General features: G+C 43.1%; 1 protein-coding gene across 1 annotated transcript in view; it reads left to right on the plus strand.

The window, feature by feature from the left end:
* The window catches only part of KCNMB2 (potassium calcium-activated channel subfamily M regulatory beta subunit 2), a 626403-nt gene that overhangs the window by 547883 nt on the left and 51903 nt on the right, over positions 1-26617 (plus strand). Inside the window, exon 4 of the mRNA XM_075861645.1 lies at positions 12186-12356. Within this exon, the coding sequence (XP_075717760.1) occupies positions 12186-12356 (171 nt within the window). The remainder of the gene's footprint in view (positions 1-12185; positions 12357-26617) is intronic.

Consider the following 26617-nt stretch of genomic DNA (forward strand, 5'->3'; position numbering starts at 1 on the left):
TCGCATATATAATGCTTTGGTATACTTCGTATACCAAAGCATTATTGCCTGTCAGTGTAAAACTGACAGGCAACCTGTTAGGTCATGCCTCCGGCATCGCCTAACAGGCAGATGCTGAAGGCAGACCTGGGGGTCTTTGTTAGACCCCCGGCTGTCATGGAAACCTGACGGCGACCCGCGATTTGTTTGCGGGGGCGCCGATCGGGTGACAGAGGGAGCTCCCCCCTCTGTCAAACACATTAAATGCCGCTGTCACTATTGACAGCGGCATTTAATGGGTTAAACTGCCGGAATCGGCGCGCGCTTCGATTCTGGCAGTTGCAACAGGAGCCAGACTGTGTATAACAGCCGTGCTCCTGCCGCTGATCGCGTGGGTACAGTCTCAGTACCCGCATCATCACAGGACGGATATATCCGTCCTCCTGCGCGAACTAGCAGCTGCTGAGGACGGATATATCCGTCCTTCGGCGTTAAGGAGTTAAGTGCTGTCTATTAGTTGCCTTAGCCCTAGCATAAGCCCTATGTAGCCATTTTTTCGGGTAGCCACGTGCCGTGAATTTATTGTATAGCTCATCACATTCGATCTGAAAGGTTAATTCATCAGAGCAATTTCTCTTGGCTCGGAGATATTGCCCTATCGGTATGCCCTTTTTAAGGGCCGGTGGGTGATGGCTTTGCCAATGTAAAAGGCTATTGGCGGCAGTGGCCTTCCGAAAAATATCTGTATGTACACTGCCGCCAGGGTCCAGGGAGATCTTGAGGTCAAGGAAATTGATTTCACTCCTGTGTGTTTCATGAGTGAACCTCATGCCAATGTCATTAGTATTGAGTGTCAGAACAAAATCATTAAATAAGTTAATGTCACCATCCCAGAAAATGAGAACATCGTCGATAAATCTCCCCCAGAACAAAATGTGTGATGTGAAAAAAAGTAAATCATCTGTGAAAACTATAGTGTCTTCCCACCACCCCAAAAATAAATTTGCATAAGTGGGTGCACAAACAGTGCCCATGGCTGTGCCTTTTATTTGTTTATAATATTTTCTATCAAAGACAAAGAAATTGTGTGTAAGTAGAAATTGTAACAGTGATAAAACAAAATCATTATGTAAATGAAATTGAGTGCCTTTGGTGCTAAGAAAGTGTTTGACTGCGTTTAAACCTAAATGGTGTTGAATGTTGGTGTATAATGATTCTACATCAATGGTGGCAAGAATGGTGGTTTGAGTGACATTGATCTCCTGGATCCTGGCGACAGTGTCTTTTGTGTCCTTAAGAAAGGAAGGTAATGAGTAGACGAACGGTGAAAGGATTTCGTCCACATAGAGACTGATGCCCTGTGTGAGGTTGTCATTCCCTGACACGATTGGTCTACCAGGGGGGGGACGAACAGGCTTATGAATTTTTGGCAGGGCATAAAACGTTGCCAGGGTCGGGTTAGGATTATATAGCCGCTTAAATTCATCCTTGGTTAATAAATTGTTGGCTTGTGCTTCTGAGAGGAGGAGGTGCAATTCGACCAGGAACCGGTCGGTGGGATTCGCTGTCAGTATGACATAGGTAGTGATGTCATCTAATAGTTTATGAACCATTTTGGTGTAATCAGATCGGTCCATAACAACTACATTTCCGCCCTTATCAGAGGGTTTTAGAACTATCTCGTCGTTGCTACTCAGGTCATCCAATGCCATTTTTTCGCTGTTACTAAGGTTACCAAAGACCTTCGATTTATCATTTTTTAGTTTACATAGGTCAGTACACACCATATTGACAAAGACGTCAATATGACTATACTGAGAAAATGGTGGGGTTAGCTTGGACTTTGGTCGTAGAGATGAGAAGGGGCCTGTAGCGGCCACAGCCCCATGTTCATTTTCCTCAAGTAGTGATTCAAGATCTTTTAAAGTCTTTTGTTCCTCATAGCTACATATTGTGCTGTCCCGAGTGATGTTTTTAAAATATTTATGTAATGCTAGTTTCCTGGCAAAAAGATTAATATCCTTTGACCAGATAAAGTCATCAAAGGCGGGTGCGGGCGTATACGACAGTCCCCTCCGTAATAGGGTTTCTTGATGAGGATTTAACTGTAGCGAGGATAAGTTAAAAATTTGCATCTTGTCATTTCTAGGATCGTGTGTACTGGTTGATGTTATTGTTTTAGGCCCCAACGTGAGTTGGGTGGTCCTAAAAAAGGAAACGTAGTGATGGGGGTCAAAGGTGTATTTGCACTGCTCAGTAAACTGAGATTGTTCCCATTGCTTATCTGTTTCCCACCAGGTATTTGGGGAAACTGAGGTATATTTGAAAAGCCTGGTGGTCTTGAGGCAACAGAGGTAGAGGATGTAGATCTGAAACTGGTAGGAAAGCATATCGCACTTTGATTAGGTTGGTCTACTATAGAGGACCTAGGCGTGATAGAAGTTCTCTTAGATTAATTAAATTTATTATTTTTGTTGACCTTAATTTTGCGTTTAGTGCCCAACCTTAAATTATCACTGGTTAATCTAGGGTCATCAGTACCCGAGGTATCTGATTCTGAGAAGTCTGTATACACAGAGGTCTGTTTGAATATAGGCTGTGAACGCGTTTTATATGTGTACGCTTGTCCTGTATCAAAGTCCCTACAGTCGCGAATGTATTTGCAATGTTTGCGTTCCTTTATTTCTCCTTGCAATTTCTCTATATTTTTCTGTAGCTTAGTTTCAGATATATTAAACTCAGGGGAGGATTTAAATGTCTGTATATCCTCAATCTCTTTTTCAAGTTGAACTGCGGTTAGATTATGGTCGCGTTTTTCAAAATCTAAGAGGTAGCTCAGCATGCGGAGAGAGCTATCCGTCAGGAGCTCCTCCCACCCTTTGATGAAAGTACTATCGCTCCGATATAGATTAGGTACAATGTTGATACGCAAGCCTCGATATACAATTTTTTGCTGTATATAAGTTTCTAGGCTAGCTATTTCCCAACTAGATCGAATGAATTTTAAATAGGTTTTTCGTAAATCCTTGAACGCTGTGTGAACATCAAATTGATGTAAAGGAATTTTTTCTTTGGTAAACACATATGCAGCCTCAGCGGTGAAGCTCTCTAGATTAGGTTTTTTGGATAAAAAACCAGCCATAGCCTAAATATATTAATAATTGATTTGTTGTTCCACAGTGTGAACAGGGTCCAAGAAAGGAGGGGTGATTAACCGTATAGATTTGCAAGGAAATGTGGTTGGACCCTTGGTAGCTGGCAGGCCAGATACAACAATGAAAAAACAAATGCCAAAGGCAGGGACGCCCTATTTCCCAGCTACCATAGAAATTGTTAAATTATATAAACTAATCTTTATTATGCTATTTCAGCAAACAACAGACAAACAGACAGACCAACATAAATGTTTAAAATTCTCTATGCAAGGAACGGGTCAGCAATCATTAGTAATTGTGTCAGTGAGCACATGTATTTGCCGTCTGTATCATATAGACCGGCAGGGTCTGGAGAGCGTGGTTTGTACCAGTGGACTCCTAACAGTTAAATTGTTAGATTGCTAATCCTTAGTATCCAGCATGTATTAAAATTGACAAGAGAGCCCCCCCCCGACATGTTTCGCTACGAATGTATTGTCCTCAGGGGTTCACGGGGCTACTGATGGCGCGCCGAAGAGTTCTGGCTGTTATGGGAATCCTCAGTGACGTACTAGGGGGGTGTATGTGCGAGTATAGCCAACAGTAATAGGGGTGGGCGGGAGGCTCCAGCCCCAGTTTGAGTGACAGATGAGACTGCCAATAAGACAGTAAGAGGCCCTTAAAAAGGGCATACCGATAGGGCAATATCTCCAAGCCAAGAGAAATTGCTCTGATGAATTAACCTTTCAGATCGAATGTGATGAGCTATACAATAAATTCACGGCACGTGGCTACCCGAAAAAATGGCTACATAGGGCTTATGCTAGGGCTAAGGCAACTAATAGACAGCACTTAATTCAGGACACAAGTAAAAACCGTGTTGCTACTGAGTCTTCCAATGCCATTTGATGTATTGGTACATATGATGTCTGTTCCTCCCAGGTTATGGACATCCTGAGAAGACACTGGTCAATACTTACCACCGATACAGACCTTGGAAGCGTAATTTCATCGGTTCCGAGTATTACTTACCGCCGTGGTAAGAATCTACGAGAACTCTTGGTACACAGCCATTATTCCATAAAAGATAATTCCCAACAGACTTGGTTAAGGTCATCAGTTAGAGGCTCCCACCCTTGTGGCCGCTGCTCCTTTTGTCCTCTCATGCCCACGATAAAGACTTTTGCCAATCCACCCGATGGTAAGACCTACACTATCAAGCAGTTCATTAACTGTCAGAGTAGCGGGTGATATATATAGCGAAATGTCCTTGTCCTAAACTATATGTGGGTAAGACCATACAGCAATTAAGAAGGAGAATCTCCAAGCATCTGAGTACAATTAATCAGAAAGAGGACACTACGTTGTCCAGACATATGCACCAACTACATGGTGGCGACACCAAGTTACTTCAATTCTGGGGTGTCACCCAGATTAAATTAGGACCTAGAGCTGGAAACCTAGATCAGATTCTATTACAGGAGGAAACATGATGGATTCATCGTTTACGCTCCCTCAGTCCCTCTGGTCTGAATGAAGGATTTACATTAATCTAATTTATATTCGTATACGTTTTACTTTTACGTAAATAGGACATAATATTTACAGACATTGTCCAACTTTGAGTTCTGATGGCCCCATATTCTGTCTGTTTTATCTAAGGTACCTATATCCTCTTGTAACTCTCAATAGATATTGCTTCTGATGAACGTTTGTATGTGTTTTAGTAATTTACTATCAGCATATGCTATACACGATTACCTACCTGACTATCACCATGTTTATTTAAAACACAACCCTACAACCTAATATATGTTGTCACCTTCATTATTATTAATTCAGCCCACAGCTGACATAAAAGTGTGCACATACATCTAAAGCCAGATCTATCCTTTTAAATTTGACTGGCATCTCATTGGCAAATGATACCTGTTGCCTTATCACTCACTTCATGTACATATATATTTTCATATTTAATATTCTATCTCAACACCAGTGATTTATGTTTGATTCAATTATAAACACAATATTTACAATACGACCGCGAGTTGTCTCGTGTACAGCTATCGAATTAGCCTTAGAGCGCGAGCGTGAGCCTTCCTGCTCGGCTGCCCGGGCTCTTTATTGTCCCATTGGCAGTTTCACTTGTCATTCCAACTGGCATCGTATTAACATTGACAATGCTGCCATATCATCGATCTTCCCTTATACTCTATAAATTGCTCACATCACGCATTCTCATTTATTAAAGTATATATCCTAGATTTGTCTTTTAACATCAGTGACCTTCTCTTGTTTTATTGATCTAAATATAGATGCAACACTCACCGATCGTGAGTGGTCCCGAGTATAAGTATTGATTGTGCCCTAGAGCGCATGCGTGAGCATTCCTGCTCAGCTGCCCGGGCCTCTTACTGTCTTATTGGCAGTCTCATCTGTCACTCAAACTGGGGCTGGAGCCTCCCGCCCACCCCTATTACTATTGGCTATACTCGCGCACACACACCCCCCTAGTACGTCACTGAGGATTCCCATAACAGCCAGAACTCTTCGGCGTGCCATCAGTAGCCCCGTGAACCCCTGAGGACGCTACATTCGTAGCGAAACATGTCGGGGGGGCTCTCTTGTCAATTTTAATACATGCTGGATACTAAGGATTAGCAATCTAACAATTTAACAATTTAAATGTTAGGAGTCCACTGGTACAAACCACGCTCTCCAGACCCTGCCGGTCTATAGGATACAGACGGCAAATCAAATACATGTGCTCACTGACACAATTACTAATGATTGCTGACCCGTTCCTTGCATAGAGAATTTTAAACATTTATGTTGGTCTGTCTGTTTGTCTGTTGTTTGCTGAAATAGCATAATAAAGATTAGTTTATATAATTTAACAATTTCTATGGTAGCTGGGAAATAGGGCTTCCCTGCCTTTGGCATTTGTTTTTTCATTGTTGTATCTGGCCTGCCAGCTACCAAGGGTCCAACCACATTTCCTTGCCTGTCTATTTAACACACTGACACTGACTGACTCCTATGTCTCTCTAAAATATCTCCCTATCAAATTATTGTAAATCTAACTATCTATTCTCTTCTCCTCACTATGAAACACATTCACTCATTCACTGACACTAATCCACTATCTCTCTTGATTCTGTATTTTCCAATGTCTCTCTCTCTCTCTCTCTCTCTCTCACACATCCTCTCTGCTATCTGTATTCAAACAAAGCAGCAGCATTTCCTTGTTAGGCTGTTTCTAGTGGCTATGAATCATATGACTGTCATCCATCGAGTCATCAGTGACTCACACCTATACCCCTTATGATTGGCTGTGTTAGAGGGAGGCATTTCTGCAAGGCATTTTGGGGAAGCCCACTGGGCTACTGCCAGAGATCATGTGATCCTTCTTCTCAGTTTTCTTGTCTTCTTATGATCTGTAAAATGGCAACCACCATTTTGACGAATTCCCAATGTTAGGGATTCACGAAAATCCAAAACTTTTGGAAAATGCGTAACAAACTGATTAGTATAAATCGATTTCTCCATCTCTACTTAGTTCTAATCAAGTAAAAGTGGATCCAGGCTGAATAAAATACCAAGCAGTGCTCCCCATACTCCAAACTGGAACTCATCAGAAAAAGCAGCAGCAAAACTTCTCTGTTAGGGTATGTGCACACACACTAATTACGTCCGTAATTGACGGACGTATTTCGGCCGCAAGTCCCGGACCGAACACAGTGCAGGGAGCCGGGCTCCTAGCATCATAGTTATGTACGATGCTAGGAGTCCCTGCCTCTCTGCAGGACAACTGTCCCGTACTGTAATCATGTTTTCAGTACGGGACAGCAGTTCCACGGAGAGGCAGGGACTCCTAGCATCGTACATAAGTATGATGCTAGGAGCCCGGCTCCCTGCACTGTGGTCGGTCCGGGACTTGCGGCCGAAATACGTCCGTCAATTACGGACGTAATTAGTGTGTGTGCACATACCCTTAAAGTCTATGGAGGCTACAGTCAAATCATCATGTGTTTGTCCTTTTTTATGTTATTTTTGAAAGGGGGACAAGAAAAAAAGGTCATAAAAACAGACATGTTAAAATTACAAATTTATAGTTACAATTTATTGAAATATTTTAAACACTAACAAAATTAAAACAATTGTCCTTCTATACAGTACCTAAAGAATATTAGAATACAGTGACCAAATACTACTATTACAGTGTCCATATAACAGTGCTATATTGTGCCTAAAGTATACTGGCACAAACTGCCCAAATAATACCTCCATGTACTGAACAAATAAACAGTGCTATACAGTGCTAAAACAATACCACTATACAGTGCCCAAATATCTGTGAGATACGCTACCAAAATAACATTACGTTATTGCTTGTGCTGACTGACAAGCTAGCCAAGTAAATGGTTTTTATGGAAGTAATGTAATATAGAGGAGAACTATGCGTTGTCTTGCTATCTTCTTGTGATTCCATGTGGTAAGTTTATGTTCCAATGAGAATTTATTTATTAGATGAAACTAGTCAAAGGCAACTGCAAGTTTTAACCTAAACTAAAATGCAAAAGATACAGAACTAAAATATTCCTTTTTTACTTTTACCATTATTATCTATATATTTTCAATTATTATATCTCAGTTTAGATGGTATTTATTGGTATTAATTATTTACATTTATAGGGGACATTTTTGTGACAATATATAAGTTGGAAGAAAAGGCCTTTCTTGTTATTATTTTTTAAAGATGTACTGCATGTTGCAAGAAAGTAAGGGCATGGTCACACGTGGCGGACAATCCGCAGTGGAATTCTCCAGCGGCCGTTTTTTACATTTGTTTCTATACATTTTTAGGCAAGTTAGTTCAGACGTTGCGGAAAACTCCGCTGCGGACCATAGGCTGCGGTGCGGAATTTTCCCTCCGCAGCATGCACTGTCTGTTGCGGAGAAGCAGCGGAATTTCACTGCGGATTTCAACCTTTGCAATGCAAAAACTGAAATCTGTGGCAAGTCCGCTGTGTTTTCTGCAACGTCTGAATTACCTGTCAAATATGCAAATGTTGGTGCAGATTCGTTGTGTAATTGCCCCAAATATGCACCAACATTTGCAGCGGAAAAACTCTGCCACGTGTGAACATGCCCTAATGGTGGCAAAGAGTGATCCGGAGTGAGGGTGCAAGGACATGTCTTGATGATCAGCAAGTAAACATCCAGTGTAAATGGGAGCATAGTTCAGAAACTCCTCAGTTAAAAAATGCAACTTTTATTGTGCCATCTTACAATAGGTACAAAAATCCAGGAATAAGAAAAGCACCTCATGGTGCAGAATCCCAAAACAAAGGTGAATGGGTAAACCAGGTGTAGGAAATATCCTCACCTGGGAAAGTTGAGCAGTATCCAGGCACAACACTGTTTGAAGGCATACAATTGATGAAGTTGCTGCTGCTTCCTGGCCAACGGTACCACAAGGCTCCACCACGCAATATTGAATCAGCGTGAGAAAAAATATATATAAATATATGTGAAAATATATATATATATATATAAAACAGAAGTCAAAAAGCGCTACTTCATCCAGACGGTAGAAAAGAAATTGGTTAGTTATTAATAAAGTATTTATTAAGGTAATGCGTTTCAGCAGCAGACTTAGCGCCTTAATCAGACCTCATTAGGTCTGATGAAGGCGCAAGTCCGGCGCTGAAACACGTTACCTTAATAAATACTATATTAATACCTAACCAATTTCTTTTCTACCGTCTGGATGAAGTAGCGCTTTTTGACTTCCATTTTATATATATTAGGAATAAGAACTGGCCTACATGCTTCAAGCGTGAACCTCTTAGTTAACGTAGTTGGCCGTGACTAAGAGCTACACGCTTGAAACATGTAGGCCAGTTCTTATACCTATTTTAATATGGCACAGTAAACTTTTGATTTTTTAACCAAGGAGTTGCTGAACTATATCTTATTTACATTGGATATTCCCTGTGACCCTAGAATTCATGATAACTGCGCACAGAGTCTCATTCAAGTACTGGTCTTTCATAACAAGATCCAAAAGACCAAAACATATATTTTGAGCAAATTCCTACATTTCTTGAAATCCTTAATAAGTGAGGCAGCACCTTAAGAAGTTTGGTTACACCTCAGAGGAATAAAACCTGGTCATCATAAAGGAAGTTAGTGACAGAAGAGCAAAGGGAGCATAAAAATATATAATAAAGCCAAATTAATATTTTTACAGTTACTCTTAAACGTACATTGCCTGCAATGTGTATTTTGTTTTTCTTAAAGAAGACCTGTTACCTCACAAATCTATTAAAGTGAATACTAATTAACTAATGAAATGACAATTCTGGAACACATTATCTTACAAACCTGCATTGTGCCCTTCCTGTGTTATTTCTCTTAGAAATTTATGAATAAATTAACTGGGCATTTCCATTGTTAAACGAGTGTGTCCCTACACGGTCTCACTCTGTCAGCACTCATTGGAAAGTGTCAGACTGTGTAGGGAAATACCCCCCAAGTGGTAACTCCCAGTTGTCAATGTATTCATAAAGTTCTAGGAGTAATAACAGAGGAACGGCACAATGTAGACTTCTAAGGAAGGATGCTCCAGAATTGTTATTTCATGGGGAATACAGGTATTTACAAAAATGTCAAGAGTGGTAACAGGTTCTCTCTAAGTCTCATCTATTAATATAAGAAACAAACATTTGCCATAAATATTACCTGCTTACTAGATAGTAGTGGTCCAAAATCAGAGGATTATTTTTACACATTAAAGATTTGTGCACCCTGGGTGCAAAAATATGTATTTTTTTTTTCTTCAGTAAGATTTTTGAGCTTTGCTAAGGCCTTCCAGAACCAATTGTCAAAGATGATACAACCTTTCTTGTGCTTCATGATTTTCTACATTTATAATAATTGGATTTTTTGCGGCGGCATACCAGTAAATGCAAATGGAACACTTAATCCCTTAAAATGACAATCTGCTAATAGGTAAGAACATGGCTTAATCATTGCATACCAAATAGGTTACATTAATAAAATGCATTAAAAAATGGAGAAGAAATGCAAGTTTGCTATTTACAGACATTTGATATTCATTGTGAGCTTTTAAAAGTCTGGGCATTACTTTGGCATCAGCTTTTCTTATAGCTCGTTTTGGTTGAAGTTGTAATGGAGAGATATACGGCAGCAGAGTATTTTAATCCTAACAGCATAGAGTATTTTAGAAGATGAGTATATGGATTTTGTAAACATAATTAATATGCAGTCTTATATGCAGTGACATTTTGTACACAGAGGTTATTATAGAAGTTAATGGGACACAAATCCTGACTACGGTGTGGTTATTGTGTAGTGATGTGTAAATCCCATTTCGTAAAGCACAATACAAGTTCAAGTCTTCAGTGGTATACAAAGAACAGAGGGCAAAGATTAAAATGTGCCCCCCATTATGACCCTGGGTTTTGCCACCCAGGGCAAAGGGTCCTGGTTTTTGTTTTCCCCTCCATGTTTTTTTATGACCCTTTTTGCCATTACTCTACCTCTTGTTTGCTAACAATGCATTTCCTTTGGAGAGGAGAGTCCTGCACAAGTTCTCACCATGCAATAGCAAGAGGGATGGAATATCAAGGGCTGGGACCCTTCTTTCTAACGGCCCCATAGCAGCCACGTGTTCTGCCTCTATGGTATGCATGCACTTACAAGTGTCCAACACCAACTGAAGCTTTCAATTTCACTTTACAATTTTTTTTTGTTTATATAATCTTCATGAAAAGGTAACTTCAACATATTTATTGAAAATAAATAAATTTGTTTGATGCACGAAAGGTATTTACTCAGATGACCCACAGAAATTGGAGGGGTACACCTGTTGAGTGGGAAAGGGAATAACAGGAGAGAGACACAGACTTAAGTGTAATGTATTAAAAGAATGAAGGGGGTTAGAATGGTAATGGGTTTGTTGGGTAAGCAGGAAAGGGTGGAAACAAGAAAACAGCAATTAGGAAAGCAGTTAAGGTGGCCCTTTATATGGGGTTGACTATAGGAAAAATAAATTAAAAAGCACAATGCCCGGCGCACATAGTGCATCATCTGAGGTGATAAACAAGGGCAGGGAAAAACAAGGTGAGCAATTATGCTATCCTTGTAGTGTTGTACTTGGAGCACAACATCCCAGACTGCGTATCTGTGAGTATGGACTTACGCCAATGATCGTGGGGGGGGGGCACTTATATCAATATAGCGATGTGGTAGAAGAAGAAAAAAAACGTTTTTTTTCCTATTTCAGCGCTGTTCCATGTGCATAGCAAGGATTGTCCTCATTGGCATAGTGATGCACAATTTTTTGGAGAAGTGTCCCATAGATGTATCCAAATGTGAATCATGGAGACGGAATGTGATATAAGTTCATGCGTTTTATCCAATTTGCGTTCTACTTGTTTTATCACGAATAATGCCGTTTATTATATAGCAACCTTTTATCCTTTTATGTATTTAAAAATACAAAATGTGTTCTTAACCTCTGACCCCCTTTTGACAGTTCAGTTTGGCGATCTTTTAAGTTATATAAACCTTCGCTGAGATTTCAGCACCATATGTGTCTAGTAATCCTGATGAAGAGATTGGTCCGATCTTGAAACGCTTAGCTGTATTGATATTGGAATAAATGTACGAACTTATATCACATTCTGTCTCCACCACTCTCATTTGGATATGTGGTCCAGGCTCGTTGAAATGAATGCACACGGCAATGTGCACGGCCCGTGATTTGCGGGCGGCCGCGGGTGACACTCCGTGCCGCATATAACAGCCCGTGTACACCACTACGGTCACGTGCATGAGGCCTAATTCTAATGAAAATGTTTGGTCTCTAACAGAGTTATGTGCAACACCTGGAGTTTTTTATTCTCCACAACATATCTGGATATATGGAGGAATAATACTACTAACACAGAAGTAATAATAACAGTAACAGATATTTTTACTGTGTTGGCTTAGATGTTTCTTCTATTATTTCCAAAACTAATAATAAGATTTTATTTTTAGAAATTTCTACCAAAAAATCAAGGACCATGACCTTCTGGACAAAAGGAAAACTGTGACAGCGTTAAAAGCAGGAGAAGACCGAGCAATACTCCTGGGGCTGACAATGATGGTCTGTTCCATTATGATGTATTTTCTCCTAGGAATAACGCTACTTCGATCATACATGCAGAGGTAATTTAGTGTCTATCACCTCCAATGTGAATATATATGACCTAATTGGGACCTTTATTGGGTTATTTTCTTTATCTCTTAGTTTCATTCCAAGCTGTTTGGAAACATTAATGTGCAATAGAAAATGTAAACTGTTTAAGACTAAATGCATAGGGTCTGAATTTGAGGATTTGCATTCTAAACACATCAGTTCTCCAGCTTTGAAACTAGGTACAGAAATGACACCAGATGTCTCTGTGAAATAAAATTGCATTGGTTTTAACAGTGGGTGGAATTCATCATAGAGAAAAGCAGAAAGGGAGATGCACAGATTATGTATACCACAGAATGCAGGGTTCCATTGGCTCAGAATATAACAACTTAGATGTGATTGATATTAGCTGGATCCTTTGTGTCAGAGGAATGCAGGACCCGCTCTCAGCCGGGTCATCATTTTAGCTGAACTGACGGAATTGGCTAAGAGAAAGATACAGCTTATATGTAAACAAGATACATAGAAGCTGTATCATATAAAGTAAAACATTTTTTAAATAAAAGTCAATTAAAAAAGGGATTTCAAACACAAAATACATTAATTTAATAAAAAATTAATTCCATTCAAAGGTGTACATAGCCTTTAAGGGTCTAAGCGACTTTGACAAGGGCCAAATTGACAAGGGCTAGACGACAGGGTCAGAGATTTTTCAAAACAGCAGGGCTTATGGGGTGTTCCTAGTATGAAGTAGTTAGTACTTATCAAAAATGGCTCAAGGAAGGACAACCAGTGTACTGCAACACGGTCATGGGCGCCCAAGGCTTATTGATGTGAGTGGGGAGCAAAGTCTAGCCTGTCTGATTCCACAGAAGAGCCACTATAAACACAAATTGCTGAAAAAGTTAATGCTGGCTATGATTAAGAACACACAGTGGATAACAGCTTGCTGCGTTTGGGGCACCGGTCAGAGTACCTATGCAGACCCCTGTCCAAAAGCACCCACAATGGGCCTGTGAGCATTATAATTGCACCATAGAGCAATTGAAGAAGGTGGCCTGGTCTGATGAATCACATTTTCTCATCATGTGAACGGACAGGTGCATGTGCATCACTTACTTGGGGAAGAGATGGATCCAGGATGCTCTAAGGGAAAAAAAAGGCGAGCCTCCAGAGGCAGTGTAATGTTGTGGACGATGTTCTGCTGGAAAATCTTTGGTTCTGGCATTTTTGTGGTTGCTACTTTGACATGTACTATTTACCTAAACATTGTTGCAGACCAAGTACACCCCATCATGACAACGGTATTCCCTAATGACAATTCCCTCTTACAACATATAATGTGCCCTTCCACACCTCAAATAATTGTTCAGAAATGGTTTGAGGAACATGTCAAAAATTCAAGGTATTGACTTGGCCTCCAAATTCCCCAGATCTCAATCCGATCCATCTGTGGGATGTGCGGGGAAAACAAGTCTGATGCATGGAGGCCACAACGTGCATCTTAAAGGACTTAAAGGATCTGCTGCTAACGTCTTGGTGCAACATACCACAGTACAGCTTCTGAGGTCTTGTGGGGTCCATGCCTCGACGGATCAAAGCTGTTTGGCGGAACTAGGGATGTCTACTGAATATTGTGATGTTATGGAAGATCAGTGTATGCACAGTCATAATACATCGATACAGTGGATATAAAAACTCTACACACCCCTAATAAAATGCCAGATTTTTGTCATGTCAAAAAATCTGTACAAGATGAATCATTTCAAAACTTTTTCCACCTTTAATGTCACCTATAATCTGTAAAGTTGTATTGAAAAACAAACTGAAATCTTTTAGGGTGGAAAAAAAACAAAACACAAAATAATGTGGTTACATAAATATGCATACCCTTAAACTAATACTTTGTTCAATTACCCTTTAACTTGACAACAGAATTCAGTCTTTTTGGGTAGAAGTCTATCAGCATGGCACATCTTGACTTGGCAATTGTTGCCCACTCTTCCTTGCAAAAGCACTCCAAATCTGTCAGATTGCGAGGGGCATCTCCTGTGTACACCCCTCTTCAAGTCACCCCACAGTTTTTTAATGGGATTCAGGTCTGAGCTCTGGCTGGGCCATTCCAAAACTTTGACCTTCTTCTGGGGAAGTCATTCTTTTGTTGATTTGCAGGTATGCTTTGGGTCGTTGTCGTGCTAAAAGGTGAAATTCATCTTCATCTTTAGCTTTTTAGCAGAAGCCTGCAGGTTTTGTGCCAATAATGACTGATATTTGTAACTGTTCATAATTCCCTCCACTTCGAGTAAAGCCCCAGTTCCAGCTGCAGAAAAACAGCCTCAAAGCATAATGCTGCCTCCACAATGCTTCACTGTGGGTATGGTGTTATTTTGGTGATGTGCAGTGTTGGCTTTGCAACAAACGTTTTGGAATTATGGCCAAAAAAGTTCAACCTTGGTCTCATCAGACCATAACACATTTTCCCACATGCTTTTGGCAGACTTTAACTCTTGCCACCCTACCCCACAGCCCAGACATATGAAGAATACGGGAGATTGTCACATGCACTACACAACCAGTACCTGCCAGAAAGTCCTGCAGCTCCTTTAATATTGCTGCAGGCCTCTTGGTAGCCTCCCATGCCAATTTTCGTCTTGTTCTTTCATCAAGTTTTGAGGGACGTCCAGTTCTTGGTAATGTCACTGTTGTGCCAAATGTAATCCACTTCTTGATGACCGTCTTCACTGTGTTCCATGGTATATCTAATGCCTTGAAGATTCTTTGTTACCCTTCTCCTGACTGATGCCTTGCAACAATTAAATCCCTTTGATATGTTGTAAGCACTTTATGGATCATGGCTTTTGCTGTCACATGCAACAAAGAAAATGTCAGGAAAATCCTAATAGAACAGCTGAACTTTATATGGGGTTACTCAGAATTACTTTAAATAATGGCAGCTGTGTACTGACTACTATTTAGCATGAGTTTAAATGTGATCGGCTAATTTTGAACACAACCACATCCCCAATTATAAGAGGGTGTTCATCCTTATACAACCACATTATTGTAGTTTTATTTTTATTTTTACCCTCTAAATGATTTCAGTTTGTTTTTCAATTAAATTGTGCAGATTATAGGTCACATTAAAGGTGGAAAAAGTTCTAAAATTATTCAACTTGTACTGATTTTTTGACATGACAAAAACCTGGCATTTTAACAAGGGAGTGTAGACTTTTTATATCCACTCAGGGCCGGCTTCAGGTTTATGTGGGCCCTTGGGCGACACAGACACAGTGGGCCTCTTTGCGTGGGAACTCACGGCGGCAGTAAAATGGCATAAAACATCACTTTGTGCCCCAATATAGACGTAAGGCACTGTTTATGCCCCCATATAGATGTTAGGCCCCCAGTTTGTACCCCCATAATTTTAGTGCCGTCTGTAGATAGTACCACACAGCCCCCCTCCCAAGTAGTGCCAAACAGTCCTCCCTCCCAGGTAGTGCCACACAGCCCTCCTCCCAGGTAGTGCCACACTGCCCCCTTCCTGGTAGTGCCCCACAGCCCCCTTCCTGGTAGTGCCATACTGCCCCCTCCCTGGTAGTGCCACACAGCCCCCTCCCTGGTAGTGCCACACAGCCCCCTCCCTGGTAGTGCCACACAGCCCCCTCCTCCCAGGTAGTGCCACACTGCCCCCCTCCCCGGTAGCACCACACAGCCCCTTCTTGGTAGTGCCACACAGCCACTGGCGTAGCTATAGGGGTCGCAGCGGTCGCAATTGCGACCGGGCCCCGAAGCCAGGGGGGCCCACGGCCCCCCGCACCACATCAATAAAAAGTTACTATAGTAACTCGGGCCGCGGGCCCCTGTTACTATAGTAACATACTTTACTTACCTTCCTGGTTCCGGATCGCAGCGGAGGTCCTGACGTCAAGCGCTGTGCGCAGCGCATGACGTCACAGCGCTATGCCGCCGCGCACAGCATCGAGACTACAGAACTCCCGCCGCGGCCGAAGAGGAAGGTAAGGTTAGCCCTGACTGGCGGGGTCTGACTCCCGGGACCCGCCAATCAGCTGTTTTGAAGGGGCCGCAGCACTCGTACGAGAGCTGCTCCCCTTCATTCCTGTCACTTCATTCCGGTCACACTGTGAATCGGTGTCGGCGATTCACAGTGTGAGCGAGTAGTGAAATGAAGGGGAAGCAGCTCTCGTACGAGTGCTGCGGCCCCTTCAAAACAGCTGATTTGCGGGTCCCGGGCGACACATCAGCTATTGATGGCCTATCCTGTGGATAGGCCATCAATGTTTAGGGACTGCACAACCCCTAAGCCTACGATGTATCAGGCTTAGGGGGCCCATGAGACAGGATCACAGATTGTGTGATCCTGTCTGCTGGGCCCTGTATCTAAGCCAATCACATGGTAGGCTTAGATACATGGCCCATGCGTGATCCTGTCTGCTGGGCCCTGTATCTAAGCCTACCACACTGTAGGTTTAGATACAGGGCCCCAGCACACACTAATCTTATACTGTATAAGATTACTGTCTGCTGGACCCTGTATCTAAGCCTACCTTGTGGTAGGCTTAGATATAGGGTCCCACAGACAGTATCACACATGGGCCCTGTATCTAAGCCTTAGGGTATGTGCACAGACACTAATTACGTCCGTAATTGACGGACGTATTTCGGCCGCAAGTACCAGACCGAACACAGTGCAGGGAGCCGGGCTCCTAGCATTATAGTTATGTACGATGCTAGGAGTCCCTGGCTCGCTGCAGGACAACTGTCCCATACTGTAAACATGTTTTCAGTACGGGACAGTTGTCCGGCAGCGAGGCAGGGACTCCTAGCGTCGTACATAAGTATGATGCTAGGAGCCCGGCTCCCTGCACTGTGTTTGGTCCAGTACTTGCGGCCGAAATACGTCCGTCAATTACGGACGTAATTAGTGTGTGTGCACATACCCTACCACATGTGTTACTAATCATTTTTTGTGTGTTTTCTTACAGGTTCGGTCGTTGGACTACGGCGGATTCCAGGACTACTTCGATGACAGCTTTTTTTTTTTATTAATAAAATGGTTAATGAGGGCTGTGTGGGTTTTTTTTTTTATTTCAATAAAATATTTTTTCTATGTCTTTGTGTTTTTTTTTTAAACTATATTACTACCGCCTTAGTAATGGTCGCCGGCTGATTGACAGCATCCATTACTAAGGCGGGGCTTAGTGTTAGCAGGTACAGAGGCTAACACTAACCCCCATTATTACCCCGTTACCCACCACCACCAGGGGTGCTGGGAAGAGCCGGGTACCATCCAGTACTTGACCATCTGTAGTGATGGTTGGCCACTGGGGTGGCCGCAGGCTGGTATTATAAGGAGGGGAAAGGTCAAAAACAGTGGCCCTTCCCATCCTGGTAATGCTGCCTGCTGCTGCTTTATTGTATCTGGCTGGTTATAAAAATGGGGGGGACCCCACGTCATTTAAAAAAAAAAAAAAAAAAAAAATAATTGGAAAGAACGATGTCGGGTCCCCCCCAATTTTCATAACCAGCCAGATACAACACAGCAGCAGCAGGCAGCATTACCAGGGTGGGAAGGGCCACTGTTTTTGGCCTTCCCCAGCCTAATACTACCAGCCTGCGGCCACCCCGGTGCCTGCCCGTCACTACAGATGGTCGGGTACTGGTTTGTACCCGGCTCTTCCCAGTACCCCTGGTGGCGGTGGGTACCGGGGTGATAATGGGGTTTAGTGTTGGCCTCTGCACCGGCTAACATTAAGCCTCACCTTAGTAATGGAGGTTGTCAATCAGCCAGCGGCCATTACTAAGGCGGTAGTAATAAAGTTTAAAAAGATACAAGCACATAGAAAAAATATTTTATTGAAATAAAAAAACACAACCCTCATTAACCATTTTATTGAGAATAAAAAAAACGCCGTCATTGAAGTCCTCAAATCCGAAGTCCAACAACCGAACCTGTAAAAAAAACACAAACACAAAAATAATCAGTAACACATAAAGAAGCAAAATTATTATTCTTACCTATCCTGGGTCCAGCGCTGGAGACGCAATGTCAGCGAGCTGGGCCCTGTATCTAATCCTATCATGTGTGATACAGTCTGCTGAGCTGTGTATCTAATCCAATCATGTATGATACTGTCTGCTGGGCCCTATATCTAATCCGATCATGTGTGATACTGTCTGCTGAGCCACTGTATCTAATCCTATCATGTGTGATACTGTCTGCTGAGCCACTGTATCTAATCCTATCATGTGTGGTACTGTCTGCTGAGCCACTGTATCTAATCCTATCATGTGTGATACTGTCTGCTGAGCCACTGTATCTAATCCTATCATGTGTGGTACTGTCTGCTGAGCCACTGTATCTAATCCTATCATGTGTGGTACTGTCTGCTGAGCCACTGTATCTAATCCTATCATGTGTGATACTGTCTGCTGGGCCACTGTATCTAATCCTATCATGTGTGATACTGTCTGCTGAGCTGTGTATCTAATCCTATCATGTGTGATACTGCCTTCTGAGCCACTGTATCTAATCCTATCATGTGTGATACTGTCTGCTCAGCCACTGTATCTAATCCTATCCATAGTTTATAGGGTCGTAGTGCTATAGATATGCTATGCTGTCTCATATACACACTTTTTTTTGGGGCGGACACATATGTATTGGGGCTATTTCCCGGACATTTTAAGCCCTGAGGGTATGTTCACACGGCAGCGTCCGTTACGGCTGAAATTACTGTGCTGTTTTCAGGAGAAAACAGCACCGTAATTTTTGGCATGTGGAGGCGTCTTTTGCTGCGTCCATTACGGAAGTAACTGAAGCTGGTTTTCCATGGAGTCCATGGAAAACGGCTCCATTTACGTCTGAAGAAGTGACAGGCACTTTTTTACGCGCCGCCTTTTGACAGCGATGCGTAAAAAAAAATGACCGTCGGCACAGAACATCGTGAGGGTATGTGCACACACACTAATTACGTCCGTAATTGACGGACGTATTTCGGCCGCAAGTTCCGGACCGAACTCAGTGCAGGGAGCCGGGCTCCTAGCATCATAGTTATGTACGATGCTAGGAGTCCCTGCCTCGCTGCAGGACAACTGTCACGTACTGTAATCATGTTTTCAGTACGTGACAGTTGTCCTGCAGCGAGGCAGGGACTCCTAGCATCGTACATAAGTATGATGGTAGGAGCCCGGCTCCCTGCACTGTGTTCGGTCCGGGACTTGCGGCCGAAATACGTCCGTCAATTACGGACGTAAATAGTGTGTGTGCACATACCCTAAGACCCATTCAAATGAATGGGCAGATGTTTGCCGACGCTTTTGAGCCGCATTTTCGGACGTAATTCAATGCTAAAACGCCCTAATTACGTCCGTAAATAGTGTGTGTGAACCCAGCCTTAGTGACGCCCCCGGCTGCTAGTGCTGCATTGTTGGGTCACTTAGGAGACCCAGCGATGCAGCTGAAAGTGGACCGTCGGCCATGAGAAGTTTGCGGGGGGGGGGGCCCAGTAAGAATTCTTGCATCGGGGCCCATGAGCCTCTAGCTACGCCCCTGCACACAGCCCTACATCCTGGTAATGCCACACAGCCCCCCTCTGTGGTAGTGCCACACAGCTTCCCTCCAAGGTAGTGCCACACAGCCCCGCTCCATGGTAGTGCCACACAGCCCACCACCCTAAAGGTAGCGCCTTTGGGGCTCCCCCAGGAGTGGAATCACCAACCAGAGCATTTCCGACGCTCTGGCTGGGGATTCCTCTTCAGGAGAAGCCCGTGATGTCACTGTCATATATGGACAGTGTTGTCGGGGTCAACCTCAGAGCACTACTAGCACTCTGCCTTGGACTCCTGACATCACTGTCTATATATGGATAGTGATGTCTGTAGAACAGCTGAAGTCCCGGGCAGAGCACTAGTAAAATCTCTGCTCCGGTACTCCGTCTCTGGGTAAGCCCATGACATCACTGTCCATATATGGATAGTGATGTCAGGGGCAACCCCAGAGCCAAAGTCCCGGGCAGAGCGCTACTAGCACTTTGCCTGGGACTCCTTCTCTCCTCCTGACATCACTGTCCATATATAGACAGTGATGTCTGGGGCTTCCCCAGAGACGGAGTCCTGGACTCAGGCAGAGCTGCTTCTAGCGCTCTGCTCAGGAATCCTTCTTTCCTCCTGACATCACTGTCCATATATGGACAGTGATGATAGGGGCAACCCCAGAGCCAGAGTCCCGGGCAAAGCACTGTTAGCTACTAACACTCTGCCTGGGAGTCTGTAGTGTAGTAAATGGTAGAGTGGGGAGATACCTCTCTGCTCTGGCTAAGCGTTCAATAGCATCTGTGTCCTAAGGACACAGACACTGAATGTGGCTGCTAGCGGAGCCACTGTGCATGGGGAGGGAGGCGGCACGGCCCCTTCATGCCACGTTCCGTGTGGCAGCCGCTATGGCTGCTACAGTGGTAGTTACGCTGCCTCCTAGACAGGGGCCCCTCTAGAAGCAGAATCCCCGGCAAGACTCTGGCCAGGGATTCCACTCCTGGAGGAGCCATGACGGCAGCGTCCGCACCCGGCGGCCGAGTGGGCACCCCCAAGGGTAGTGGGCCCCGGTACTTGCCCAAGTACCACAGGTGCTGGTTCTGACACCGTCCCTGTATCGACTGTATGTGAAGTCATAATACATACATACATTAAATACATACTGCCATAATACATAAATAAATTTAGTTTTTTAATCTATCCTCCCCTTAATCTCCCATGTATGACGAGCGCACATGTTTTTCAATAGAGGAGAAGGTGGCAAGCACCTGCCAGATACCTTTGCATCTTCCGACAGAACAAAGGAACTGGCATGTTGAAATACAATATGCCCAATCCTCGTTCCTTCTGACATATGCTTTTGGTGGACACTTACAAGACCCCGAATGAAATGTGGAAATGTTTTGACACCAGACCTTTGTTATATGTCCATTTTGCTGTTGATTTCACTGCAGAATTTGGAGCAGATTTCAACATTGTTTTACTGCAATGGCTAAAATGTGTGGCGAATCCAGAACAAATCCACAATAGATAGGGTATACTATAGTTTTTTTTTCTGCAATATGTGAGTGGGAGTTTGTTAAGCCTCATTAAGTACAGTAAAAAAGAATAGTGTAGTCCCGTGTTAGCCAGAAACAATTATGTAATGTTAAAAGTTTTTGTGTCAAAAAAGACAAAATTATTGTAGGTATGATACCTTTATTGGCTAACCAGAAAAATTATATATGCAAGCTTTCAGAGAACACAGGCTCATTCTTCAGACAGGTTTACAAATGAATAACTAAGGCTTTGTTCACATATCCATTAGGGCTCTATTCTGATGTTCTGTCTGAGGTTTCCATCAGAATAGAGCCCTGACTGACTCAAACGGAAACCATAGGTTTCTGTTTCCATCACCATTGATTTCAATGGTGACGGATCCGGTGCCAATGGTTTCCGTTTGTCTCAGTTGTGCAAGGGTTTTGACTGAATCAATAGTGTATCCTTCCCTAAGGAATCTCCTGGTCAGAAGTGCCCTCTCATCACCATCAGAGACTGGCACTTTTCCTTGCAACAGTAGAAAATGCAAGACCTGTACCAACATCTTGTCATCAAACACCATCCACGAACCTAACACGCAACAGGACTATGAAATCACTGGCACGTTCTCATGTACATCCTCCAATGTAGTGTACATGATACTGTGTACAAGGTGCATCAGTAAAGGAATCTACATTGGAGAAACAAACAAAAACTACAAACCAGGATGAATCTTTACAGAAATACAATAAAATAGGAGGTGGATACACCCGTATAGGGGTCGCAATGGTCGCACTTGAGACCCCCGTTGCCACATAGCGCTGACAGCTATGTGGGGGCATTATACTGTATGGGGGACATTAAACTGTATGAGATAGCTATGGACAGCATTATACTTTATGGGGGGAATTATACTGTATGGGGCAGCTATGGGGGTATTATACTGTATGGGGCATTATACTGTATGTGGCAGCTATGGAGGGCATTATACTATATGGGGGCATTATACTGTATGGGGCAGCTGTGGGGGCATTATTCTGTATGGGGGCATTATACTGTGTGGGGGCAGCTATGGGGGGCATTATACTGTGTGGGGGCAGCTATGGTGGGTATTATACTGTGTGGGGGCAGCTATAGAAAGCATTATACTGAATGGGGCAGCAATGGGGAGAATTATACTGTGGGGCAGCTATGGGTGGCAACATACTATGGGGTCATTATAATTGTGGGGGCAGCTATGGGAGGCATTATACTGTGGGTTCAGCAATGGGGGGGCATTATACTGTGTGGGGGCAGCTATGGGGGGCATTATACTGTGTGGGAGGCAGCTATGGGGGGCATTATACTGTTTGGGGGCAGCTATGTGGGCCATTATACTGTGTGGGGCAGCTATGGGGGAGATTATATTGTGGGGACATCTATAGGGGTCTGTCGGGCAAGGCAGCTGGGATCAGGTGGTGTTGGGGAGGGGTAGGAGGGACCAAGCTGAATTCTTGCACCAGGGCCCATGAGCCTTTAGCTACGCCCCTGGACCAGACTACAGTGTGGCAGATTTAAAGTTCCTAATACTGGAGGGTAATTTTAAGAACGACAGAGAAAGAAAAATTTGGGAATTCAAGCTAATGATAACACTCCAGTCATTGACACAAGGACTGAATCTAACACCTGGATTTAGGAGTCATTACATGGACACACGTCACATCTCCCAACATACTGACTCCAGATCCCTTAACTCCTAAGTCATCACCCCAATAACCTCAGTTTTATTGCCACGGCTTATCTTAATGATATATCACCTCATGTACAAATTGTCTTTGTGTAACATCTTAAATTTTGTGCTCTATTCTAAGTCATTCAGTTGTAAACGTGCCTGAAGAAGGAGCCTGTGTGCTCTGAAAGCTTGTATATATAATTTTTCTGGTTAGCCAATAAAGGTATCATACCTACAATACTTTTGTCTTTTTTTACACAAAAGTATTTAACATTGCGTTAAACCTCATTCAAATGCATTGTACTGTATTGTGTTGACGTACCTAATAATGTCTACCAGCATAAAGTCTGCTAGTTGTGGTACTACTTTGACCGCAGATATCTTGTGATTTCAAACCCAGTATGGGAATATTTATAAGTTGCAAGATATCTTCTGATTTTAATTGTAATAGTGATATTAATATGTTAAATTGCAAACACATTCAGAAATTGTAGAATAACTTTCATATATAGCTGCTGTAAATGTATTCTAATCAACTCAGTGCTGTTACACTCTGCACACAGATCATGTTTTATTAATAACCATACTGACACATAGCTGCAGTAGCTCACTAATTCCTTGGCTTGATTTTCAGTAAAGGTTATCTTCACGAAATGGTTCAAAACTGCACAAATTCAGCCTAGGTTTACTAACTGAAAAACTTCATCATTTAATTAACAAAGGATATATGATCAGAATTAGATCACATTCACACTTGGTGCTTTATCTGAACTCATACCACAGTAGGCAGGTGTTATATGTTGAATACCTATACAAATTTGTAGACCCTTGGCTTACGCTGAAAAATTATGCGTCCACACAAATCACAAAACGAAACTCAATACCTATGAAAGATTGCAAGGACAAATAGTATATCCAAAGAATAAACAACACATAGCACAAATGATGTACCTATGATAATATAAAACAAACTTTATTTATAATGCACATAACAGCAAATTGGCCATCATAAGATAAAAACAGAATTACACACGTTTAAAAGGAAAGCATGGAGAGACATCGTAAATAATCCATATAAGGTGCTAGCACAATGTAAACATCATGTGATGTGGTACAGTACAGAAATCGACATCAAAAGATGATATATCATAAGCCAAATTATAAACCACGAAGAAGAAGCCGTAAATGTATTAATACACCTAGCCGCAAGGCACAGAATTGTGCATACCTATACAAAATACAAGGCTAGGGCTAGACAAATGAGCCCAATACTGGCCCTACTTCATAGGCTAAGAGAACTGTACAAACCCGTGGATTGCATAGTGGATCATGCACGAAATAACTCCTCACTGACTGCCCCCTGTGTTATATGTTGGTCACTGGTATTTTTACAAGTCGCACTCTCATTCTTCAGTACATATCCATAAAAAATTTTTGCTACAACCAAGGACCAGGGATGAAGATAGGATTTCTTTCACCTAGGTGAAAGACTAATGTTGGTGCCCCTCCCCCCACAAAGCCCAGGCATTGCTGCTGTTGGGTGGAATCCCCACTCTCCTCCAGCATGCAAAGAGAGTCTGTGTCACGATCTGTGGGTATGTGGACCCAAACGCCCAAATGCAGAGTCAGCTGCGGGTACGTGAGATGTGGCCGACACAGGAAGAGGGATTCTAGGATGTTGACCTTACACAATGTAGAATGGTGTGGAAGTGACTCACTTGTGTGGTTGTTATACAAGAATTTGGCCCATGGAAGAAGCTGTACCCAGTCATCATGCTGCATGGCGATGAAGTGGCGGAGATAATTCTCCATGATCTGATTAATCCTCTCGACTTGACCATTGGACTGATGGTGGTAGGCTGAAGAAAAGTCCAATCTCACATCCGGGAGTTTACAGAGGGCTCTCCAGAATTTTGAGGCGAATTGAACCCCCCAATTGGACACGATGTGAAGGGGCAAGCCATGCAAGCGGAAGATGTGTTTAATAAAGAGATTTGCTAGTTGAGGAGCAGAAGGAAGGCCGGTCAGCAGGATAAAATGTGCCATCTTCGAGAACCGGTCCACCACAACCCAGATAGTGTTGCATCCTGCTGAGGGAGGAAGGTCTGTGACAAAGTCCATTGCAATATGCTGCTAGGGGGCATTGGATACGGGCAGAGGTTGGAGCAGGTCGGCAGGCTTGGAGTGAGCAACCTTGGAAGAAGAGACAAAGTCTACAACATCTTTGGGTAGCGTGGGCCACCAGAAATGACGAGTAATCAGGTCTCAGGTCTTACGAACACCAGCGTGCCCAGCCAGTTTAGAGCTGTGCCCCAGGGGAGAATTCTTCTCCTGTCTGCCAACCGAACAAGAGTCCTCTCCGGAGGGATGTCTCTAACTTGCAAAGAATTAGAAGTGACAATGCAGGATGGGTCTATGACACTTTGAGGGGACTCCACCGTGTCCTCTGTTTCAAACGACCTGGACAGGGCATCGGTCCTCACATTTTTGTCAGCGGGACGGTAGTGGAGCACAAATTGGAAACGGGTGAAGAACAGCGACCACCTGGCTTGACGGGGGTTTAGCCATTGAGCCACTGGAGATAGGTGAAGTTCTTGTGGTCGGTGTATATCAGTATGGGGTGAGCTGCGCCCTATAGCAGATGTCTCCACTCCTGCAGAGCCAATTTGATGGCCAGTAGCTCCCGTTCCCCAATAGAGTTGTTGCGCTCTTCAGGGGAAAAAAGTCTTGAGTAATAGCCACATACTACTGCTTTTCCTTTGGAGCTCCTCTGCAACACAATCGCACCTGCACCAACAGAAGAAGCGACCACCTTCAAATAGAACTGCCGAGACACGTCAGGATGATGGAGGATCGAGGCTGAAGTGAAGGCTTTCCTGAGGCTATTAAATGCTGATTCTGCCTCTGGAGTCCACACCTTGGCGTTCATACCTTTTTTAGTAAGGGTAGAGATGGGGGCCGTCAGTGAAGAGAATTTTGGGATAAATTGCCGGTAGAAGTTAGTGAATCCCAAAAAACACTGTATGGCCCTGAGGATGTGGCCACTCCAAGACAGACTTTACTTTCTGGATCCATGTTGAGACCCTGGTCCGATATGATCTAGCCCAGGAAGGGAAAATAATCTTTTTCAAAAGTACATTTCTCCAAATAAATACATTTCTCTCTTAATCGCAGCAGAACTTGACGAACATGTCTCCGATGTGTTGTCGTATATGTTGGGAAAATCAAAATATCATCAAGATAGACTACAACGCAGACATAGAGAAGGTCTCAGAAGATATCATTGACAAATTCTTGGAAGACCGCCGAGGAGGAGGATTTTCGTATGAAGCCCCTCTCCATATTCTTCTTGATATAGGCTAACATGGATTGAGTCTCTAGCAAGGAGAGGGGGTATATCCGACCATGGGAGGGTGAGGCATCAGGAACCAGTTCAATCGGGAAGTCGTACGCCCGATGTGGGGGAAGAATCTCAACCTACTTCTTGCCAAAGACGTCTGCAAACTGCTC

This window comes from Rhinoderma darwinii, chromosome 4 (genome assembly GCF_050947455.1).
Source record: "Rhinoderma darwinii isolate aRhiDar2 chromosome 4, aRhiDar2.hap1, whole genome shotgun sequence".
Lineage (NCBI taxonomy): Eukaryota > Metazoa > Chordata > Amphibia > Anura > Rhinodermatidae > Rhinoderma > Rhinoderma darwinii.